At 44.3% G+C, this 18146-nt stretch overlaps 1 protein-coding gene across 5 annotated transcripts in view; it reads left to right on the forward strand.

Annotated features, from left to right (window-relative positions):
* ints8 (integrator complex subunit 8) overlaps window positions 1-18146 on the forward strand; it is an 83302-nt gene that overhangs the window by 28792 nt on the left and 36364 nt on the right. For all 5 annotated transcript variants that reach the window (XM_043688035.2, XM_043688036.2, XM_087986544.1 and 2 more), the window contains 7 exons: window positions 5778-5960; window positions 10553-10660; window positions 12906-13061; window positions 14293-14393; window positions 15356-15497; window positions 16870-16940; window positions 17689-17864. In XM_043688035.2, coding sequence (XP_043543970.2) covers window positions 5778-5960; window positions 10553-10660; window positions 12906-13061; window positions 14293-14393; window positions 15356-15497; window positions 16870-16940; window positions 17689-17864 — 937 coding nt within the window. The remainder of the gene's footprint in view (window positions 1-5777; window positions 5961-10552; window positions 10661-12905; window positions 13062-14292; window positions 14394-15355; window positions 15498-16869; window positions 16941-17688; window positions 17865-18146) is intronic.

The raw sequence follows: 18146 nt of genomic DNA on the forward strand, positions 1-18146 counted from the left end.
CCCCCCCTTCCTCCCCCCCCTTCCTCCCCCCCCTTCCTCCCCCCCCTTCCTCCCCCCCTTCCTCCCCCCCCTTCCTCCCCCCCTTCCTCCCCCCCCTTCCTCCCCCCCCTTCCTCCCCCCCCTTCCTCCCCCCCCTTCCTCCCCCCCCTTCCTCCCCCCCCTTCCTCCCCCCCCTTCCTCCCCCCCTTCCTCCCCCCCCTTCCTCCCCCCCCTTCCTCCCCCCCCTTCCTCCCCCCCCTTCCTCCCCCCCCTTCCTCCCCCCCCTTCCTCCCCCCCCTTCCTCCCGCCCCTTCCTCCCCCCCCTTCCTCCCCCCCCATCCTCCCCCCCTTCCTCCACCCCCCCCTTCCTCCACCCCCCCTTTCCTCCACCCCCCCCTTCCTCCACCCCCCCTTCCTCCACCCCCCCTTCCTCCACCCCCCCTTCCTCCACCCCCCCCTTCCTCCACCCCCCCCTTCCTCCACCCCCCCCTTCCTCCACCCCCCCTTCCTCCACCCCCCCCTTCCTCCACCCCCCCCTTCCTCCACCCCCCCCTTCCTCCACCCCCCCCTTCCTCCACCCCCCCCTTCCTCCACCCCCCCCTTCCTCCACCCCCCCCTTCCTCCACCCCCCCCTTCCTCCACCCCCCCCTTCCTCCACCCCCCCCTTCCTCCACCCCCCCCTTCCTCCACCCCCCCCTTCCTCCACCCCCCCCTTCCTCCACCCCCCCCTTCCTCCACCCCCCCCTTCCTCCACCCCCCCCTTCCTCCACCCCCCCCTTCCTCCACCCCCCCCTTCCTCCACCCCCCCCTTCCTCCACCCCCCCCTTCCTCCACCCCCCCCTTCCTCCACCCCCCCCTTCCTCCACCCCCCCCTTCCTCCACCCCCCCTTCCTCCACCCCCCCCTTCCTCCACCCCCCCCTTCCTCCACCCCCCCTTCCTCCACCCCCCCCTTCCTCCACCCCCCCCTTCCTCCACCCCCCCTTCCTCCACCCCCCCTTCCTCCACCCCCCCTTCCTCCACCCCCCCCTTCCTCCACCCCCCCTTCCTCCACCCCCCCCTTCCTCCACCCCCCCTTCCTCCACCCCCCCCTTCCTCCACCCCCCCCTTCCTCCACCCCCCCCTTCCTCCACCCCCCCCTTCCTCCACCCCCCCCCTTCCTCCACCCCCCCCTTCCTCCACCCCCCCCTTCCTCCACCCCCCCCCTTCCTCCACCCCCCCCCTTCCTCCACCCCCCCTTCCTCCACCCCCCCCTTCCTCCACCCCCCCCTTCCTCCACCCCCCCCTTCCTCCACCCCCCCCTTCCTCCACCCCCCCCTTCCTCCACCCCCCCCTTCCTCCACCCCCCCCTTCCTCCACCCCCCCCTTCCTCCACCCCCCCCTTCCTCCACCCCCCCCTTCCTCCACCCCCCCCTTCCTCCACCACCTCCATCCTCCACCCCCCCCTTCCTCCACCCCCCCCTTCCTCCACCCCCCCCTTCCTCCACCCCCCCCTTCCTCCACCCCCCCCTTCCTCCACCCCCCCCCTTCCTCCACCCCCCCCTTCCTCCACCCCCCCCTTCCTCCACCCCCCCCCTTCCTCCACCCCCCCCCTTCCTCCACCCCCCCCTTCCTCCACCCCCCCCCTTCCTCCACCCCCCCCTTCCTCCACCCCCCCCTTCCTCCACCCCCCCCTTCCTCCACCCCCCCTTCCTCCACCCCCCCCTTCCTCCACCCCCCCCTTCCTCCACCCCCCCCTTCCTCCACCCCCCCCTTCCTCCACCCCCCCCTTCCTCCACCCCCCCCTTCCTCCACCCCCCCCTTCCTCCACCCCCCCTTCCTCCACCCCCCCCTTCCTCCACCCCCCCCTTCCTCCACCCCCCCTTCTCTGCCCCCCCTTCTCTGCCCCCCCTTCTCTGCCCCCCCTTCTCTGCCCCCCCTTCTCTGCCCCCCTTCTCTGCCCCCCTTCTCTGCCCCCCTTCTCTGCCCCCCTTCTCTGCCCCCCCTTCTCTGCCCCCCCTTCTCTGCCCCCCTTCTCTCCCCCCCCCTTCTCTCCCCTTCCCCCCCCTTCCTCCACCCCCCCCTTCCTCCACCCCCCCCTTCCTCCACCCCCCCCTTCTCTGCCCCCCCTTCTCTGCCCCCCCTTCTCTGCCCCCCCTTCTCTGCCCCCCCTTCTCTGCCCCCCCTTCTCTCCCCCCCCTTCTCTCCCCTTCCCCCCCCCTTCCTCCACCCCCCCTTCCTCCACACCCCCCCTTCCTCCACCCCCCCTTCCTCTGCCCCCCCTTCCTCTGCCCCCCCTTCCTCTGCCCCCCCTTCTCTCCCCCCCCTTCTCTCCCCCCCCTTCTCTCCCCCCCCTTCTCTCCCCTCCCCCCCCCCCCTTCTCCTCCCCCCCTTTCCTCCCCCCCCCTCCCCCCTTTCCTCCCCCCCCCCCCCCCCCCCCTTCCATGTCACTCATCCGACTGTTTTGCATGGCTTTGGGTGGGATGGACAGTTATAAGAGACAAGGTACCACAATTAAGTGGGGCAGGTTGGATGGATTAGACAATCTTTATCTGTCCATCATTGTTGTAAATAGGTATTTATTTAAAATATATGCCCAGTACTTTATAATACTATGAAATCCTTGCTATCCAGTTTCTTGAAAGACTGGTTCTGGAAAATCACAGCTGCGTCTGAGGATACAGTGCCACTATTGCACTTCGGTTACATTGTTGTAAGTGTCCAAGAGTTTTAGTGTATTTTTATATCACTTTTTTAAAAAAATTAGCAAATCCCCATGGATTTGTCCATGTTAAGACCAGAATATAATTGATAACACATGCAGAATACAACATCCTGACCATTTGTTGACTTTAGATTATTGAATTTGTTGCTGCATTAACTGTACATGGAAATACTAATTCATTATGTTGTGAGTGGATGAAAAGTCTTTTAAAGTGGGATCTGCTGAAAGAGAGGTCCTTGTAGGTTATGCAAGTCCCTTTGTCTGATGTTGAGCTCAGAATTGAATCAACTGTGTTTCCAACCTTTCTGGAGCTATATCTGATCTCTGATTAAGAATTCTCCTCATTCTGACTATTCTAAAATTGTTTGAGGGAATTATGAAGTGAAACATGAACTTGTTAGGAAGGTGCTTTCTTAGTAAAAAAAAACTGTCCATAGCCCAATATTACTACAATGAATAAAGATGAAACTCTTCTGAAACTCCAAAGACATACTTTCCTAAAATGAGTCAAGATTCTGTACTTAAGTTATTTCAGAGCAAATGGCCATTTTTAGACTACCAGGGCAGAACTTGACTTTTGTCAAAGCTTTTCATCCAGCACTCAGCAGGCCAGTTCACAAACAGTGCCAATGTAAGGGAGAAACCATATTTATATTGTATCAGAAGAGAATCCTAACTGGATGACAAATGGACTCTGAATAGTAGAGACGCCATCATGGAGAATGCATCAGTTAGATGATTACTGACAGTTAGCTGCCAATCTCTGGTTAAATTTTAAACTAGGTAGGTTGTCTGTATTGTCCAGAAAATGGCTCTCGTCTATTTTGTTGAGTTGAAACAAACACAATGTATTCTTTCTGTTTGCAAATAACAGAGCTCTGTATCTACTTTCGTAGTTTTCAATACGTTAAGATTAAAACTTCAAAATTAGATGATGAAAACAAAGTTGGTTATGTGGCAAATGGTAGGCCACGACAGAGGAGAAGCTGAAGAAGTGATAATGAGAGCTGAAAGTAGGAGAGAATGGACAAACTGTACTGGAAGCAACCTATGGCATGACAAGACCAGGGTGTGGGGGTGGATTAAAAAAAATGGAAGACAGAGTTAGGCTATAAAGTTGTTGAACTCTCTGTTGAGTCTGAAAAGCTGCAGGGTCCACAAGTGGAAAATGAGATCCTGTTCTTTGAGCTTACATTGAGGCTTCCTAGTGCACTGCTTTAGGCCTGTGACAGAAATATTCACGTGGGAACACAGTGTGTTGAAGTAGCAGGCATCCTGAAACTTGGGGCTGATTTTACAGACAGAGAATAGATGTTCTGCAAAGCAGCCACCTGATCTGTATTTCGTCTCCCCAGTTTGGAGGCGATCACGCTGTGAACACTGCTCACTACCCTAGTTTAAACCCTGTGAAACAGAGCTAGCAAATCTCTTGACCTTGTACACGTTCCACCTGCAGTGGAAGAGATCCCAATGATCCAGATTTATGAAGCCCTCCCTCGTACACTAGTTGGGGCCGCAGCTGTTCACTTTATATATAAATGATCTGGACGAAGAGACTGGGGGCATTCTGGCGAAGTTCGCCAATGATTAGGTGGACAGGCAGGTAGTTCTGAGGAGGTGGGGAGGCTACAGAAAGATGTGGACAGTTTAGGAGAATGGTCCAAGAAATGGCTGATGAAATTCAGTGTGAGCAAATGCGAGGTCATGCACTTTGGGGAAAAAAGAACACAGGCATGGACTATTTTATAAACGGTGAGAAAATTCATAAAGCCAAAGTACAAAGGATCTGGGAGTGCTTGTACAGGATTCTTTAAAGGTTGACTTGCAGGTTGAGTCTGTGGTTAAGAAAGCAAATGTAAATGGGTTGAAATGTAAAAGCAGTGATGTGCTACGCGGACTCATGGGCACAGCCTTAGCATTAAACGGAGTCAATTTAGAGCAGATATGTCTTCACTGCAGAGACTGATAAATTATTAATCTCGCAAGGAATTAAGGGATATGGGGAGAGTGTGGGTAAGTGGCGTTGAAATGCCCATTAGCCATGATTGAATGGCGGAGTAGACTTGATGGGCCAAATGGCCTTACTTCCACTTCTATTTATTTTGGTCTTATGGATAAGGTAAATAGACAAGGCCTTTCTCCCAAGGTAGGGGAGTCCAAAGGACTAGAGGGTATAGATTTAAGGTGAGAGGGGAAAGATTTAAAAATGACCTGAGGGGTAATGTTTTCACTCAAATGGTGACGAATGTATGGAACAGGCTGCCAGTGGAGCTGGGCACAATTACAACATTTAAAAAGCATCTGATGGTATATGAACAGAAAGGATTTAGAGGGATATGGGCCAAGTGCTGGCAAATGGGACTAGATCAGTTTAGGATATCTGGTTGGTGCATATGAGTTGGACCAAAGCGTCTGTGCCCATGCTGTATGGCTCTATAATGGGGAAAATATGGCAGCTATTTTATATATAGTGATTTTCCAACAAATCACAGTAAATGACCAGATCATCTGCCTTGTCTGCAGCTTGTCAACTCTCAAGTGGTGAGGGTAATGTGGGAGGTCAGGCCATCATGATAGGCATGTACTGAGGTTACTTTAAAAGAGCCAAATCATACTTTGCACACCTCTTTGAAATGTTTTCAATTCAAAGCATTTCCCCTGTGAGCAAAGTGAAGGAGACTATGACTGCTTGTTATAGTATTGGGATCAGCTGTCACTTTCTGCTGCCCCATCTGTACACCTGAGAAATTTGCACCATTCTTAGAAGAGCTGCTGGCCCCTTTTTGTCTACTTTGAAATACCCTCCTCTATCTCATAATGGCCTGCCATCCTTAGTTGAACAAAGAATACAGATTATTTCCTATGAAATGGCATCTGAGGTCAATCACAAGTAGGATCCAGATTTAGAGGTGTTCCTGTTTCCCAGAAATACATATTGTGTGGAGAAATAACACATCCTGAGGCGTATTTTTCGATTCCACAGACATACTGATTTATTTAGGAAAGTCAGGTCACACAGATTAACCTGATATAAGCTGCTTGCATTATTTAAATTAAAGATACATATGGAATAATATCTATTTTTTCTACAAATAGCTGAAGGAGCAAGCGGGAGACTCCATTCTGGTATTGGAGCAAGCACTTCAATTGACTACTGACCTCCATGTTCACACGATGAGAACACTGGATCTTATAGCAGCAGAACCTAGTCTGGCGAATGGAGAAGCAGAAAGTTCGGCAGCTGGATTATGCATCAGTGTGGATGAAATGCATTGCCAGGTAATTCTCACAAGCGTTTCATGTTTCCCGTTAAACAGCTAGTGCAAGTAGGGGAAAATGAAATTGCACCACAATATTGTGCTGTAGAAGTCCAAGTTGGCTAATATTCCATTTCTAATGTGGTCCAAAGGTCAAATAAAAATATAAATGTAAGAATGTTGTCATACTGTAAACAGCAGACATTTAATGATAGGTAACAATTGAATAGTGATCTTGTGATTTGTTGCAAGTGTTTTATTTCATTTGTACATGTATAATAGCTACTTAAACTTGTATTGCTCTTTATTAAGTCATACAGCATGGAAATACTTTCAATCCAATATGTTTGTGCCGATCCGATATCCCAATCTGACCTAATCCCATTTTCTAGCATTTGGCCCATGTCTCTCTAAACCCTTCCAATTCATATAGCCATTCAGATGTCTTTGATAATGTTCAAATTGTACCCACTTCCTCTGGCAGCTCATTCCATACACGCATCACCCTTTTACATGAAAACCTCTCAGGTCCCTTTTAAATCTTTCACCTCTCACCTTAAACATATGCCCTCTAGATTTGGAAATCCCACCCTAGGAAAAAGACCTTGGCTATTTACCCTATCCATGCCCCCTCATGATTTTATAAACTTCAATAAGGTCACCTCTTAGCCTCTGATGCACCAGGGAACAGCCCCACCCTATAACTCAAACTCTCCAGTCTTCAATTTTAGCTTCACACTATTTCCTATATATGCATTGTGTCCAGTAGTTCCAACTCGCTATATTTGAGTTGGTAGAAATAAGCAGTAAATGTAGAATGTCCTCTGAATTATTGGGATATTTGATCATAGATCATAAATATTATCCTGACTTGAGTAAGTCTATAGAGTAGCTGTTGAACTAAGAAAAGTTTTAGTGGAGTATACAACAATCATTTGTTGACAACTGTGCAAGACAACTAATTCACACTTTTTTCTGGCCCATCCCAGAGCTGCTTCTTCAGTTTTTCTTCTCAATTATTGTTCTTCACCTGCTATCTTCCAAGCACAGAAATCCTCAGTAGATTTTAAAATGATACATTTTGAACCTCTGTCATCTCTTCATTGCTCCCAGCACTTCTGGATGTGAAACCACGTTTAACAGGTCCATCCCAAGTCTGAGAAACTGATTCAGCAAACTTATCCCACATCAAATTTCCTTCAAACCTTTCCTCACTTGACAGCTTCATAATTGTAGCCATTCATGTGAAAGTTGAAACTTTATTGCTGGAACAGCACAGCAGGTCAGGCAGCATCCAGGGAACAGGAGATTCGACGTTTCGGGCACAGGCCCTTCTTCAGGAATGAGCAGAGAGTGTTCAGCAGGAGAAGATAAAAGGTAGGGAGGAGGGACTTGGAGGAGGGGCGTTGGAAATGTGATAGGTGGAAAGAGGTCAAGGTGAGGGTGATAGGTCGGAGTAGGATGGAGGTGGAGAGGTCAAGAAGAAGACTGCAGGTCAGGAAGGCGGTGCCGGGCTGGAGGGATCCGGCTGAGACAAGGTGGGGGGAGGGGGGATGAAGAAACTGGTGAAGTCCAAGTTCATCCCCTGCGGTTGGAGGGTTCCCAGTCGGAAGATAAGACGCTCCTCCTCCGACCGTCGGGTTGTTGTGGTTTGGCGGTGGATGAGTCCAATGACCTGCATATCCTCGGTGGAGTGGGAGGGGGAGTTGAAATGCTGTGCTACAGGTTGGTTGGGTTGGTTCGTCCGGGTGGCCCAGAGGTGCTCTCTGAATCGCTCCGCAAGTAGGCGGCCTGTCTCCCCAATATAGAGGAGGCCACACCGGCTGCAGCGGATGCAGTAGATGATGTGGGTGGAGGTGCAGGTGAATCTGTGGCGGATATGGAAGTTTCCTTTGGGGCCTTGGAGAGAAGTGAGGGGGGAGGTGTGGGCGCAAGTGTTGCACCTCCTGTGGTTGCAAGGGAAGGTGCCGGGAGTGGAGGTTGGGTCGGTGGGGGGTGTGGATCTGACAAGGGAGTCGCGGAGGGAGTGGTCTCTACGGAAAGCTGATAGGGGAGGGGAGGGAAATATATCCTTGGTGCTGGGGTCTGTTTGGAGGTGGCGGAAGTGACGGCGGATGATGCGCTGTACATGGAGATTGGTGGGGTGGTAGGTGAGGACCAGTGGGGTTCTGTCCTGGTGGCAGTTGGAGGGGCGGGGCTCAAGGGCGGAGGAGCGGGAAGTGGAGGAGATGCGGTGGAGGGCACCGTCGACCACGTCGGGGGGGAAATTGCGGTCCTTGAAGAAGGAGGCCATCTGTGTTGTACGTATTTTGAACTGGTCCTCCTGGGAGCAGATGCGGCGGAGACGAAGGAATTGGGAGAATGGGATGGCGTTTTTACAGGGGGCAGGATGGGAGGAGGTGTAGTCCAGGTAGCTGTGGGAGTCGGTTGGTTTGTAGTAGATGTCCGTGTTGATTCGGTCGCCTGAGATAGAAACAGAAAGGTCTAGGAAGGGGAGGGAGGAGTCCGAGACTGTCCAGGTGAATTTGAGGTTGGGGTGGAAGGTGTTAGTGTAGTGGATGAACTGTTCAACCTCCTCGTGGGAGCACGAGGTAGCGCCGATACAGTCATCAATGTAGCGAAGGAAAAGATGGGGGGTGGGGCCAGTGTAGTTGCGGAAGATGGATTGTTCCACATACCCTACGAAGAGGCAGGCATAGCTGGGGCCCATGCGGGTGCCCATGGCTACTCCTTTTGTTTGGAGAAAGTGGGAGGATTGGAAAGAAAAGTTGTTCAGGGTGAGGACCAGTTCGGTCAGTCGAAGGAGGGTGTCGGTGGAAGGGTACTGGGTGGTACGGCGGGAAAGGAAGAAGCGGAGTGCTTTGAGTCCTTCGTGATGGGGGATGGAGGTGTACAGGGACTGGATGTCCATGGTGAAGATGAGGCGTTGGGGACCGGGGAAGCGGAAATCCTGGAGGAGGTGGAGGGCGTGGGTGGTGTCCCGAACGTAGGTGGGGAGTTCTTGGACTAATGGGGACAGGACCGTGTCGAGGTAAATTCATGTGAAAACCTAAACCAAGTCCACATTTAGTTTTGTTTTTGTTATTTTCCGAACATGAGTGGAAGTTTACTGCTATGTCTCCCTGGGACTCCACCCCATTGTTCATGTGACCTCAAAATATAGGAAATAGGAGTCTGTGTAGTCAACTCAGTCCCCCTACTATTGATAAGATCTTTACTGATCTCATCTTGGTCTCAACTCCTATTTTCCTGCTTGATGTCAGTATCCCTCCAAGGCATTACTAATTCTATTTCTTCCTCAAATTTATTCAGTATTCCAGCTTCCATTCTATTTTAGGTAGTGAATTCCACAAATTCACAACTCTCTGGGAGAAGTAATTTCTCCTCATCTCTGTTTTAAGTCTGCTACCTTTTGTTGACCTAAATCTATAATGTTTTGTTTTTGAAAGACTTTGTGTCCACCATATTTTCACGTAGGTTCTCATTCACTCCTTCCTTGCCCTTGTATTTCCTGTCGTTAACGTTTTGAACTCTGTGCATTTTGTGAAGTACTTACAGCACAGAAACAGACCATTCATCCTGACAGGTCATGCCGATTTTCATTCTCCTTCATTTAAAATCATCAGTAAACCTCCAGATCCTTTTGTTTCTCTACCCTAATCAGCCAATTACTTGCCAAGGAGAATAATGCACCCCTTTTCTTCCCACCAAAATATACTATCTCACTGATCTGTATTATGTTTCTCTTAACTGCACCGCAAAAACCAAAATAGTTCAAATTCCAATCTCAGTCAATCCAAGTTCCCTCTCCACAGCCTTATAATTCATTGCATATTTCTTCCACATTCGACTGCAATAAACATGAACCATGTTCCTGTTATCTCTTCCCAAAATACATCTATCACCGACCTACTCTACCATTCTAGTTTTTTGTTGCACCTGAGCTAACTTGATATACAATGGACACCAAATTGCTGGTTTCAAAAGTAAAAACAAAACGTATCAAAACGAAACAAAAAAATGTTTTTGCTTTCATTTCAGATTTACAGGATTACAGTATTTTGCTTTTGAGTTAGTTGTGAGAAAATTGTTTTGATGTTTAAATATTGCTTCAGTACAGGTTTAGTCTTTGAGATTTCTGGGAACTAAATAAAGTTTTCTAATTGATCACGTGCAAGTGTATTGCACATTGACATGAACTATGTCGCCAATTCAAACTCCATTCACTTACATATTTCAGACATAATGTATTCCAGTTAACAAACTGCAAATGTGAGTGTATTGTTCTTTATACTTTGTTATTGCAATAATACACCATGACCTCTGATAATGGAGAGAAGACCTCTACACAAAGCAAGAATACTTATTTTGCATACATTTTATAATATACTAATTAGAAAAGATTTAACCATAATGGTTTGTGGTAATATTTGTAACTTAGCTTACGCATGACAGTTATTTTTAAATGCAACTATTATTTACCTATGCGAGTCTACAGTTGTGTCTGAAAATGTTTATACTAACGCATTAGTAAATTGAAAGCATGTATATGTTCCTTACAATAGTATTTCAATGTGTGTTTAAATTTGCCACCAAAATCTTTTTAAATTACAGGTTTGTTATGATCTGGGTACAGTATTCTTCAGTCAAGGATCTTCTAACCTCACAGCCTATGAAAAAGCAAAGGAACACTTATTCAAAACCAGTGAACTGCTCTCAAAGGTACACTGCAAATGATCCCATAGCCCATTATCACTATATAACTGTAATTTTCTCGTATATTATTCGTATCTGCAAACCATGATATTAACAGGCTCTGCAGTAGACTGTCAAAGCTAAATCTGATTATATTCTCTCCTGCTATCTAGAAGTGCTTTGTCATATAATAGAGCTGAGCTTATAATACAGATCAGGACTTGATGCCAGAATCTTGCTTGTTTATATCATAGATCCATTCACTGCCTTAACCAACTAAACTTTCCAAATGAATTCTTATGGGCTGGATTTTCCAGTCAGTAGTATGGGAATGAACCGCTCTACCAACCTTAAAGAAAGCTACTCAGAAAAATATAGCAATTTCTACACTGTAGACATCCTTTCCTAACATTAGTTTATTAATATCCCAAGTTGAGGGAAGCTCAACCTCCATCAGCAATGATGTAAACATACAAAATAAGCAGCAGATCGCCATAAAGTATTCTTACAGCAAGAAGGAAGTTCAAAACCCCAGAATACATCCAATTATAATTTATCTGTAAAAATTATTTGAATATACACATGGAATTGATAGAGTTAAGTTAGCAGGTAAAAATATAAACTTTTTATAAAAATATTTCAAAAACTTTAATTTCTCAAAATGAAGCAGTTAGGGTTTCGGCATACATAAAATTGAATTTTTCAGCTTGAATAAGCCTGTTTAGCAATAGTTGTGTCCTTAGCTTTTTTTTTGGAGAGATCATAAAGGACACAGACTCCAAAAAGTCCAAGTTAGTGTTTCAGGGCCAATTTGATTATAGTTAACAGATACTGTCCCAGGCAAAAAAATTGTATAATGAAGGGAAGGTTTGTTCTGGTTTGGTTTTAGCACAGTAGAGTTGAAAAAGCTGCTAGACCCCAAAGAAACAGGCCCAGGCTGATCCTCCCCTCTCTCTGGCTTTTCTTCTGTACGACCCTGGGTTTGATTTTACTTTTTGTGCCAAGGGATATTTATGGGGATTATTGCAAGTGTTGGGAACAGTATAATTAAGTCGGTTTAATCTGTTGGGTTTTCAAATAAGTTAAATTATTCTGTATTCTGTTCTCTTTTTGTGTTTCATTCGGTAATCTTGGAAAGAAATTCTGCTTTGTTTAAAACTACATGGTTTGACCACCTGCATCTCTGCTGGAATGTCCGCGTTACACATGCTTAAAACAACTCGCAAAGTTCAGGTCTGGGCTAATTCCCTGAAATGTTTTGAGGGGGTCTGGCTTGGTCCATAACAAACTAAATACCTTGTTAAAGACCCAGCTACATCCCCTTCAACAAGCTGTAACATTTCAAGGGTTTCTCTACAGTGAGATGGAGTTAAATTCTTGTAACTTCAATAATATTTAATCTTTTTCAGTGAATTGCCTGGATGTGGGTATTACTAGCAACACCTGAATTTCATTATTCATCTTACATTGTCCTGAAGAACATTGTGACAAGACACATTCATGAATAAAACTGAGTGGCTTACTAGGGCAGTTAAGCATTAACTACTTTGTTGGAGAACAGGAGTCACATATAGGCCAGACAGGGTAAAGACAGCAGATTTCTTTCACTAAAGGAAACTAATGAGTCAGTCAAATTTTTCAACAATCCCTTATTGATGCTTGTATTTAATTCCAGACTTCATTAATGACAAAATTGGAATTTCCCAGCTGCTGATAACCAGACCAACAACATTCCTGCAATATTAACATACCTGATTGCTGCCACATGAAGCTCAGCAGCTCTCATTTGAAGATGCATAGAATTACTGACAGCCTGTCGTGGATTTCCATATTAATTGCACGTGTGCAGTAATTGCTATCAGTTGCAGAGGAATAATGATGGGAACTTGTTTTCCATAATTAGTAGCACAATAACTGTTCTTGATCGCGAGCACAGGTCATTGTAGCATTAGTGTCTTGTTCTGTCAACTAAGAAATCCAAGTGAATACTGTGATGTACTCTGGGTCCTAGAAAGTTGTTGGAAAAGATATCAAGTAAGTAGACAGTGAAATTAGTCAACCAGGGTACAGTACTGGTTATGTGGGTGCTATTTGTAGATTACGTCTCCATGCAAGAGCAAGAAAGACATTAGTGATTATTTGTGTTGGGAGAGAACTGTGGAGGTTGAAATAAATTCAAGAAAAAAACTATAGAATTGTTTATTTTCATGAAGCAATACTACTATGTTTACTTTTAGTGTGTTTCACTTTCTTAAAAAAAAATTCTTCTCAGATGGGACCTAACCCTGTTCACTGTCGAATTGACCGGAGGAGATTAGACGGTTATTGTCAGGCTTGTGCAGTGTTAACAACACCATCTGATACAAATGAACTGCAGCTAACAACATATGGTCGGGTTCACCACTGCATTAAATCCTGTAACTATCAGGTAAGGTTATACCTTGGTAATGTGACATTTTTCTTTTTATTTTAGTACACTATCAATAAAGTAACTTGCTGCTCTAATACTGTTGTAAAATTAATGCATTTAACATATCTAACTACTAAGAGCAAAGTTTCTCATTGACCTGTACGGAACAGGAGCAAACTTAAAATATGATTGCCTATAGCTTTCAATATTGTTATGGGAAGCAATGGCTGCAGCCAATTCTTTGTCCACTCGTGTAAACCTGTGCACTGTGACTGACCTTGAAGCTGTTGCCCAGTCAAAGCATCAAAATAAATACACAAAAAAAACTTTGCAATTTCTTCATGTCTAATATAATCCTCTTCTAACTTACATTCCGTGTAATGTATAATATATGCAATTATATGCATTGAAATACCGCAAAATAAAATGAATGAAATAATGGCAAAATGAAAGATAGGTTTGAAAGCTATGTTACTGTGACCACCACCTCTGCCTGTGCCATCCCAAACTTATCATAACCTTGGTTTTGGTTCAACATGCTATCAGTTCACAGTTGTAAAGTAAAAGCTTGATTCAGAAAATAACTCCATTGGATGTGATAGTTGATTTAAAAATAGTTGTTAGCTCTGCCATATGTTCTCTATTAGCAATTCGTAAAGTACCTTCAAAAAATTATTGTGGATATCACTAGCGAAACCAGTATTTGTTGCCCATCCCTAATTCTCCTTGAACTGAATGACTTGCTAGCTCGTTTGGAGGGCATTTAAGAGTCAACCACATTACTGTGGGTCTGAAATCCTATGTAGGCGAGACCAAATAAGAATGAAAAATTCCTTCCCTAAAGAACATTAGTGAGCAACGTAGATTTTTAAGATAATTGATGGTAGCTTCATTGTTTTATTAATAACATTAGCTTTATGTACAGATTTACTAACTGAATTTATATTCCAGTAACTCTGTTGACAGACATTACTAATCCAGTGCCATTATGTCTGCTGGCAAGGAAATGCAGTGATGATTTTTCAAAGAAAGATGTTGGAATTGTGGAATAATTGTCAGTTTATAATACAAGCTCAATTTTATTTATTCAGCAGCTGCTGATAAATCCTTCTGCTTTATACTAACTGCCTTTTACAATTCTGAATTAAGATCCATTGGCCAATGAAGAGAGTACACTTTTCATTGTGCAATGTATAGATGAAATGTAATGAATAATGGTGCTTGTAAAATCATTCTTCATCTTTTACAGGGATTGATTGACATTTTTCTTGAAGATAATATAACTTTAAGCTTGTTGTCGCACTTCAGGCAGTCTGTCCTGAGAGAGCTTTACCAGATGGCTCAAAATGGGTAAAAATGTTTACAATTTCATCTGTGTTTAGAAATATTACTGTTGTTGGCTTGCACAGCAACTATTATTATTTGTCTTGGAATGGGGAGAGAGAGACAGTCAACTTGCATGCTTTGTAGACTAAAGGACATGAGCACTGGGGAATAGAATCCAGTTTTACGCCCAGTATCAGATGTATAAATATAACACAGACTAGAAGCTAAGAAAAGTTCTCTCATTCTCTCTCGACAAGGTTGCCAATTTAGGTATTGTAGATAAAATTGACCTTTAAGGCCTTGAGAAATCTTTCCAAAAATAAGGATTGGCTTGTACACCAAATATAACCTACAGGCAATCACCATTTTGAAATGTGAAATAAAAACACAATACCAGTAATTCAAACCAAATCCATGTGATACATTTAATTCAATAATTTATTTCTACAAGGATACTTTTAACCACCATCAAAACATATAGAAACAAATTCATCGTCTCCAATCTTTTCTGCCTCGATCTCTAAATCTGGCCTGGTTGATCAATATGACCTGTTTAATTTGACCCCCCCTTTCAGGCAACTCCTGACTCAAGGCAGTACCTGATCTGACCAGGTACTATTGAGGCTGAACCTGCAAAAACTCAGCCATCAGGCCATCTACCCAAGTAGTTGTTGTCTTGCGTGCTGAATCTTGTCTGGTTAGAGCAGAGAGCTTTAATTATCACACTTCCTTCCAAATCTTTAATTTTGAACATTCCTAGGGAGATCAGCTAGTATGTTGTAAAAATAGTCTCAATGTATTGGCCTGTGTTCTAGCTTGTAATAATCTTTAATTCAGTTATTTAATGAGCACCTTGAGTATAATACTGACTTGGGATATACCTCTAGTAATTGTTTATCAACCACGTATTGACTAGTCATTGTTTATCAATCCATCTAGAGAATGAATTGATACATCTGGTTCAACTTCTTTCCATTGTGTTACAGTGACAGAAATTTAGAAGAAATTTGTTTTAAGGTCTGTTCATGCAACACTGTTCGGAATGTCCTGGAGCAACAGGTGATTGGAGTAAGATTCCACCAACTGCTGCTGAAACCGACCAAGGAAAGAATTGACTTCTTACTAGAAGTAAGGCCACAAGTGAACATTTAGCTGTTTTTAAAACTTGTGTATACATCAAAATGCAGATCTCGATTTTAATAATAGGTTAAAGTTGAGGCATTACTTAGCTATTTTGTTTGTATTCTGTGTATTCACAAAATTATTAAATATCATTTTACGCCAACACACCTGACCAGTGTCACTGTGAAACCTATGAATGACTGGTTTTGAATGGACGTACATGTTGCCTGACCTCCAAGAAGATCCTTCAGGTGGTTAATTCCTCGCTTCACCTGAGATTTAGAATGATCTATTTGGCTGTGGAACCAGAGCCTCCGGTGCTTTGGCATTTTTTCGGTCTGTTGTGCCTTTGCTGGATGTTAGGAAGAACTATTCAAATAGTCTACATTTGTCTACTCTTACATTGTCCTGAAAAGCTTTCTCTTTGTGTATTCAAACAACTCCTTTTTTAAAGTTATTGTTTAATCTAATTTCATCACCTTTGCAAATTGTACATTTCATGTCATAACATCTTCTGCTTAAAAGAAAATGCATTTGTGTCATCTTTGTTTCTTTGGCCAATGATATTGAGCTGTGTCCTCCAGTAACTGATCCTTTTGTGCTTTGAAGTGGGTGGCACAGTGGTTAGCACTGCTGCCTCACAGCGCCAGAGACCCGGGTTCAATTCCCGCCTCAGGCGACTGTCTGTGTGGAGTTTGCACGTTCTCCCCGTGTCTGCGTGGGTTTCCTCCGGGTGCTCCGGTTTCCTCCCACAATCCAAAGATGTGCAGGTTAGGTGAATTGGCCATGCTAAATTGCCTGTAGTGTTAGGTAAGGGGTAAATGTAGGGGTATGGGTGGGTTGCGCTTCGGCGGGGCGGTGTGGACTTGTTGGGCCGAAGGGACTGTTTCCACACTGTAAGTAATCTAGTAATTTTTCTTCCTGTTATATCAAAATAATTCATTATTTTAAACACGGGAGATGCTGAGATTAGAGTTGGGATTGTGGTATTGGCAAAGCACAGCAGGTCAGGCAGCATCTGAGGAGCAGGAGAATCGACATTTCGGGCATAAGCCTTTCATCAGGAATGAATGCTCCTCAGATGTTGCCTGACCTACTGTGCTTTTCCAGCACCACATTCTCGGCCCCTTTATTTTAAACATCCCTATTGAAGCTTTTACTGGATATTTTTTTGAAGTGTAGAACAAAATCACTTGTTTCCCTCCTTTCTGGAGTACAAGTTCTACAAATGCTGGTTCCTTTCATATTTCACCAAAGTGTTCAGCAAAACAATTGATGTAATTGAATTAAATAATATAATTACCATTTAAGACAAATGTATAACATTTTCACCATGTAAACAACCATTTTAGTAAGATTATAATATTTTGTATTGCAGACATGTGCACGGTCATTAAATCTGGACAAAGCTTCAGAAGATTCCAAACAAAAGATGGCTGCTTTCTTAAAGTAAATATACAGTTCTTCTAAAGTGTACTTCACAATTTTCCATTTGTCTAATTTCTATCTTCCCTTATCATAACAAATTGAAAAGCTGGAGTTTTTCAAATGTTATTGAGAAGTTCCTTTTTCTGTTTGGTCTTCCTTAAGTAAAGCTGTACCTGGGGCTCCTAAATCCTAAAGGGATATTAACCTGCATTCACTGCATGTTGTTGATCCCAAATGCTCGCTAATTGCATGTTATCTTTTAGATACTTTTAAGCTGTATGTACGTACTGTGAAAGTCCATTTTGAGCAGTAGTTGATATAACACTAGGCTGTATTGTTGACACCCATCTCTGCTGGTCTCAGAGAAGATACTTAATAGATGTATTTGTTTGACCATTCTGAAAATGTTATTAAATTAAATAAAAATTTATAATCGATTGCTGGTTCCATTTGTGTATAACTTGTGTGAATTTGTGTACATCCTTGTTTTATTTCAGACTGCTGTGGTCTTACTTTCATTCCCTCTTTGCATCCATACTGTATTAAGATCGATGCTCAGTGTGCTGTTTTATGTTCCAATGCTTTTGCAGAAAGTGCCAAATGAGTCTCCCCATTAAATGGGATACATTGGACTCTTGGATGGACTGGAGCTTTTGCAACGTGATGAGCATTTGATTATTACATAGGGTGAAAAGTTAGAATCCTATTAGGCAGCAAATATCATGCAAAATTTTAAATATTCATTCATTGGCTTTTGATACTTGTATAGGAATTTGTGCCAAAGTTTAGATGACCCTCAGTTTGTTTTCATGATTTCCTCGCATGATATGTGCATGAGACTGTTAAAGGATGAAGAACGGAAACTGCTGCTTGATCAAATAAGAAAACGATCGCCTCGCCTTAATCTTTCAACTAAGCCATTGACTGTTTTCTATGATATACCTGGTAAGTCTGATACAGCACCTCAATCAAATAGATCAATAGAACAATGTGATTAGTGTTTGCTTTTAGCTTAAAATGCATTTAGCTTTTGAACCAGTCAGTATAGTGATATATTTCTTTCACGTGCGAGAATATAATTTCACTGGTTCTGATAGCCCTTTGTTTCCATTCATGTCACACCCCAGTCCAAATTTGTTGTTCTTCCTTTACAAGCTGACTCAATATGTGTTTGTTGCCCTCTTAGAAAATAAGGGCTTCACTTCTAACCCTAACATGAGATTTATG

The sequence above is a fragment of the Chiloscyllium plagiosum genome, unplaced genomic scaffold (assembly GCF_037043375.1).
Source record: "Chiloscyllium plagiosum isolate Xiang-an unplaced genomic scaffold, Cpla_swu_hap1 HiC_scaffold_4, whole genome shotgun sequence".
NCBI classification, from domain to species: domain Eukaryota; kingdom Metazoa; phylum Chordata; class Chondrichthyes; order Orectolobiformes; family Hemiscylliidae; genus Chiloscyllium; species Chiloscyllium plagiosum.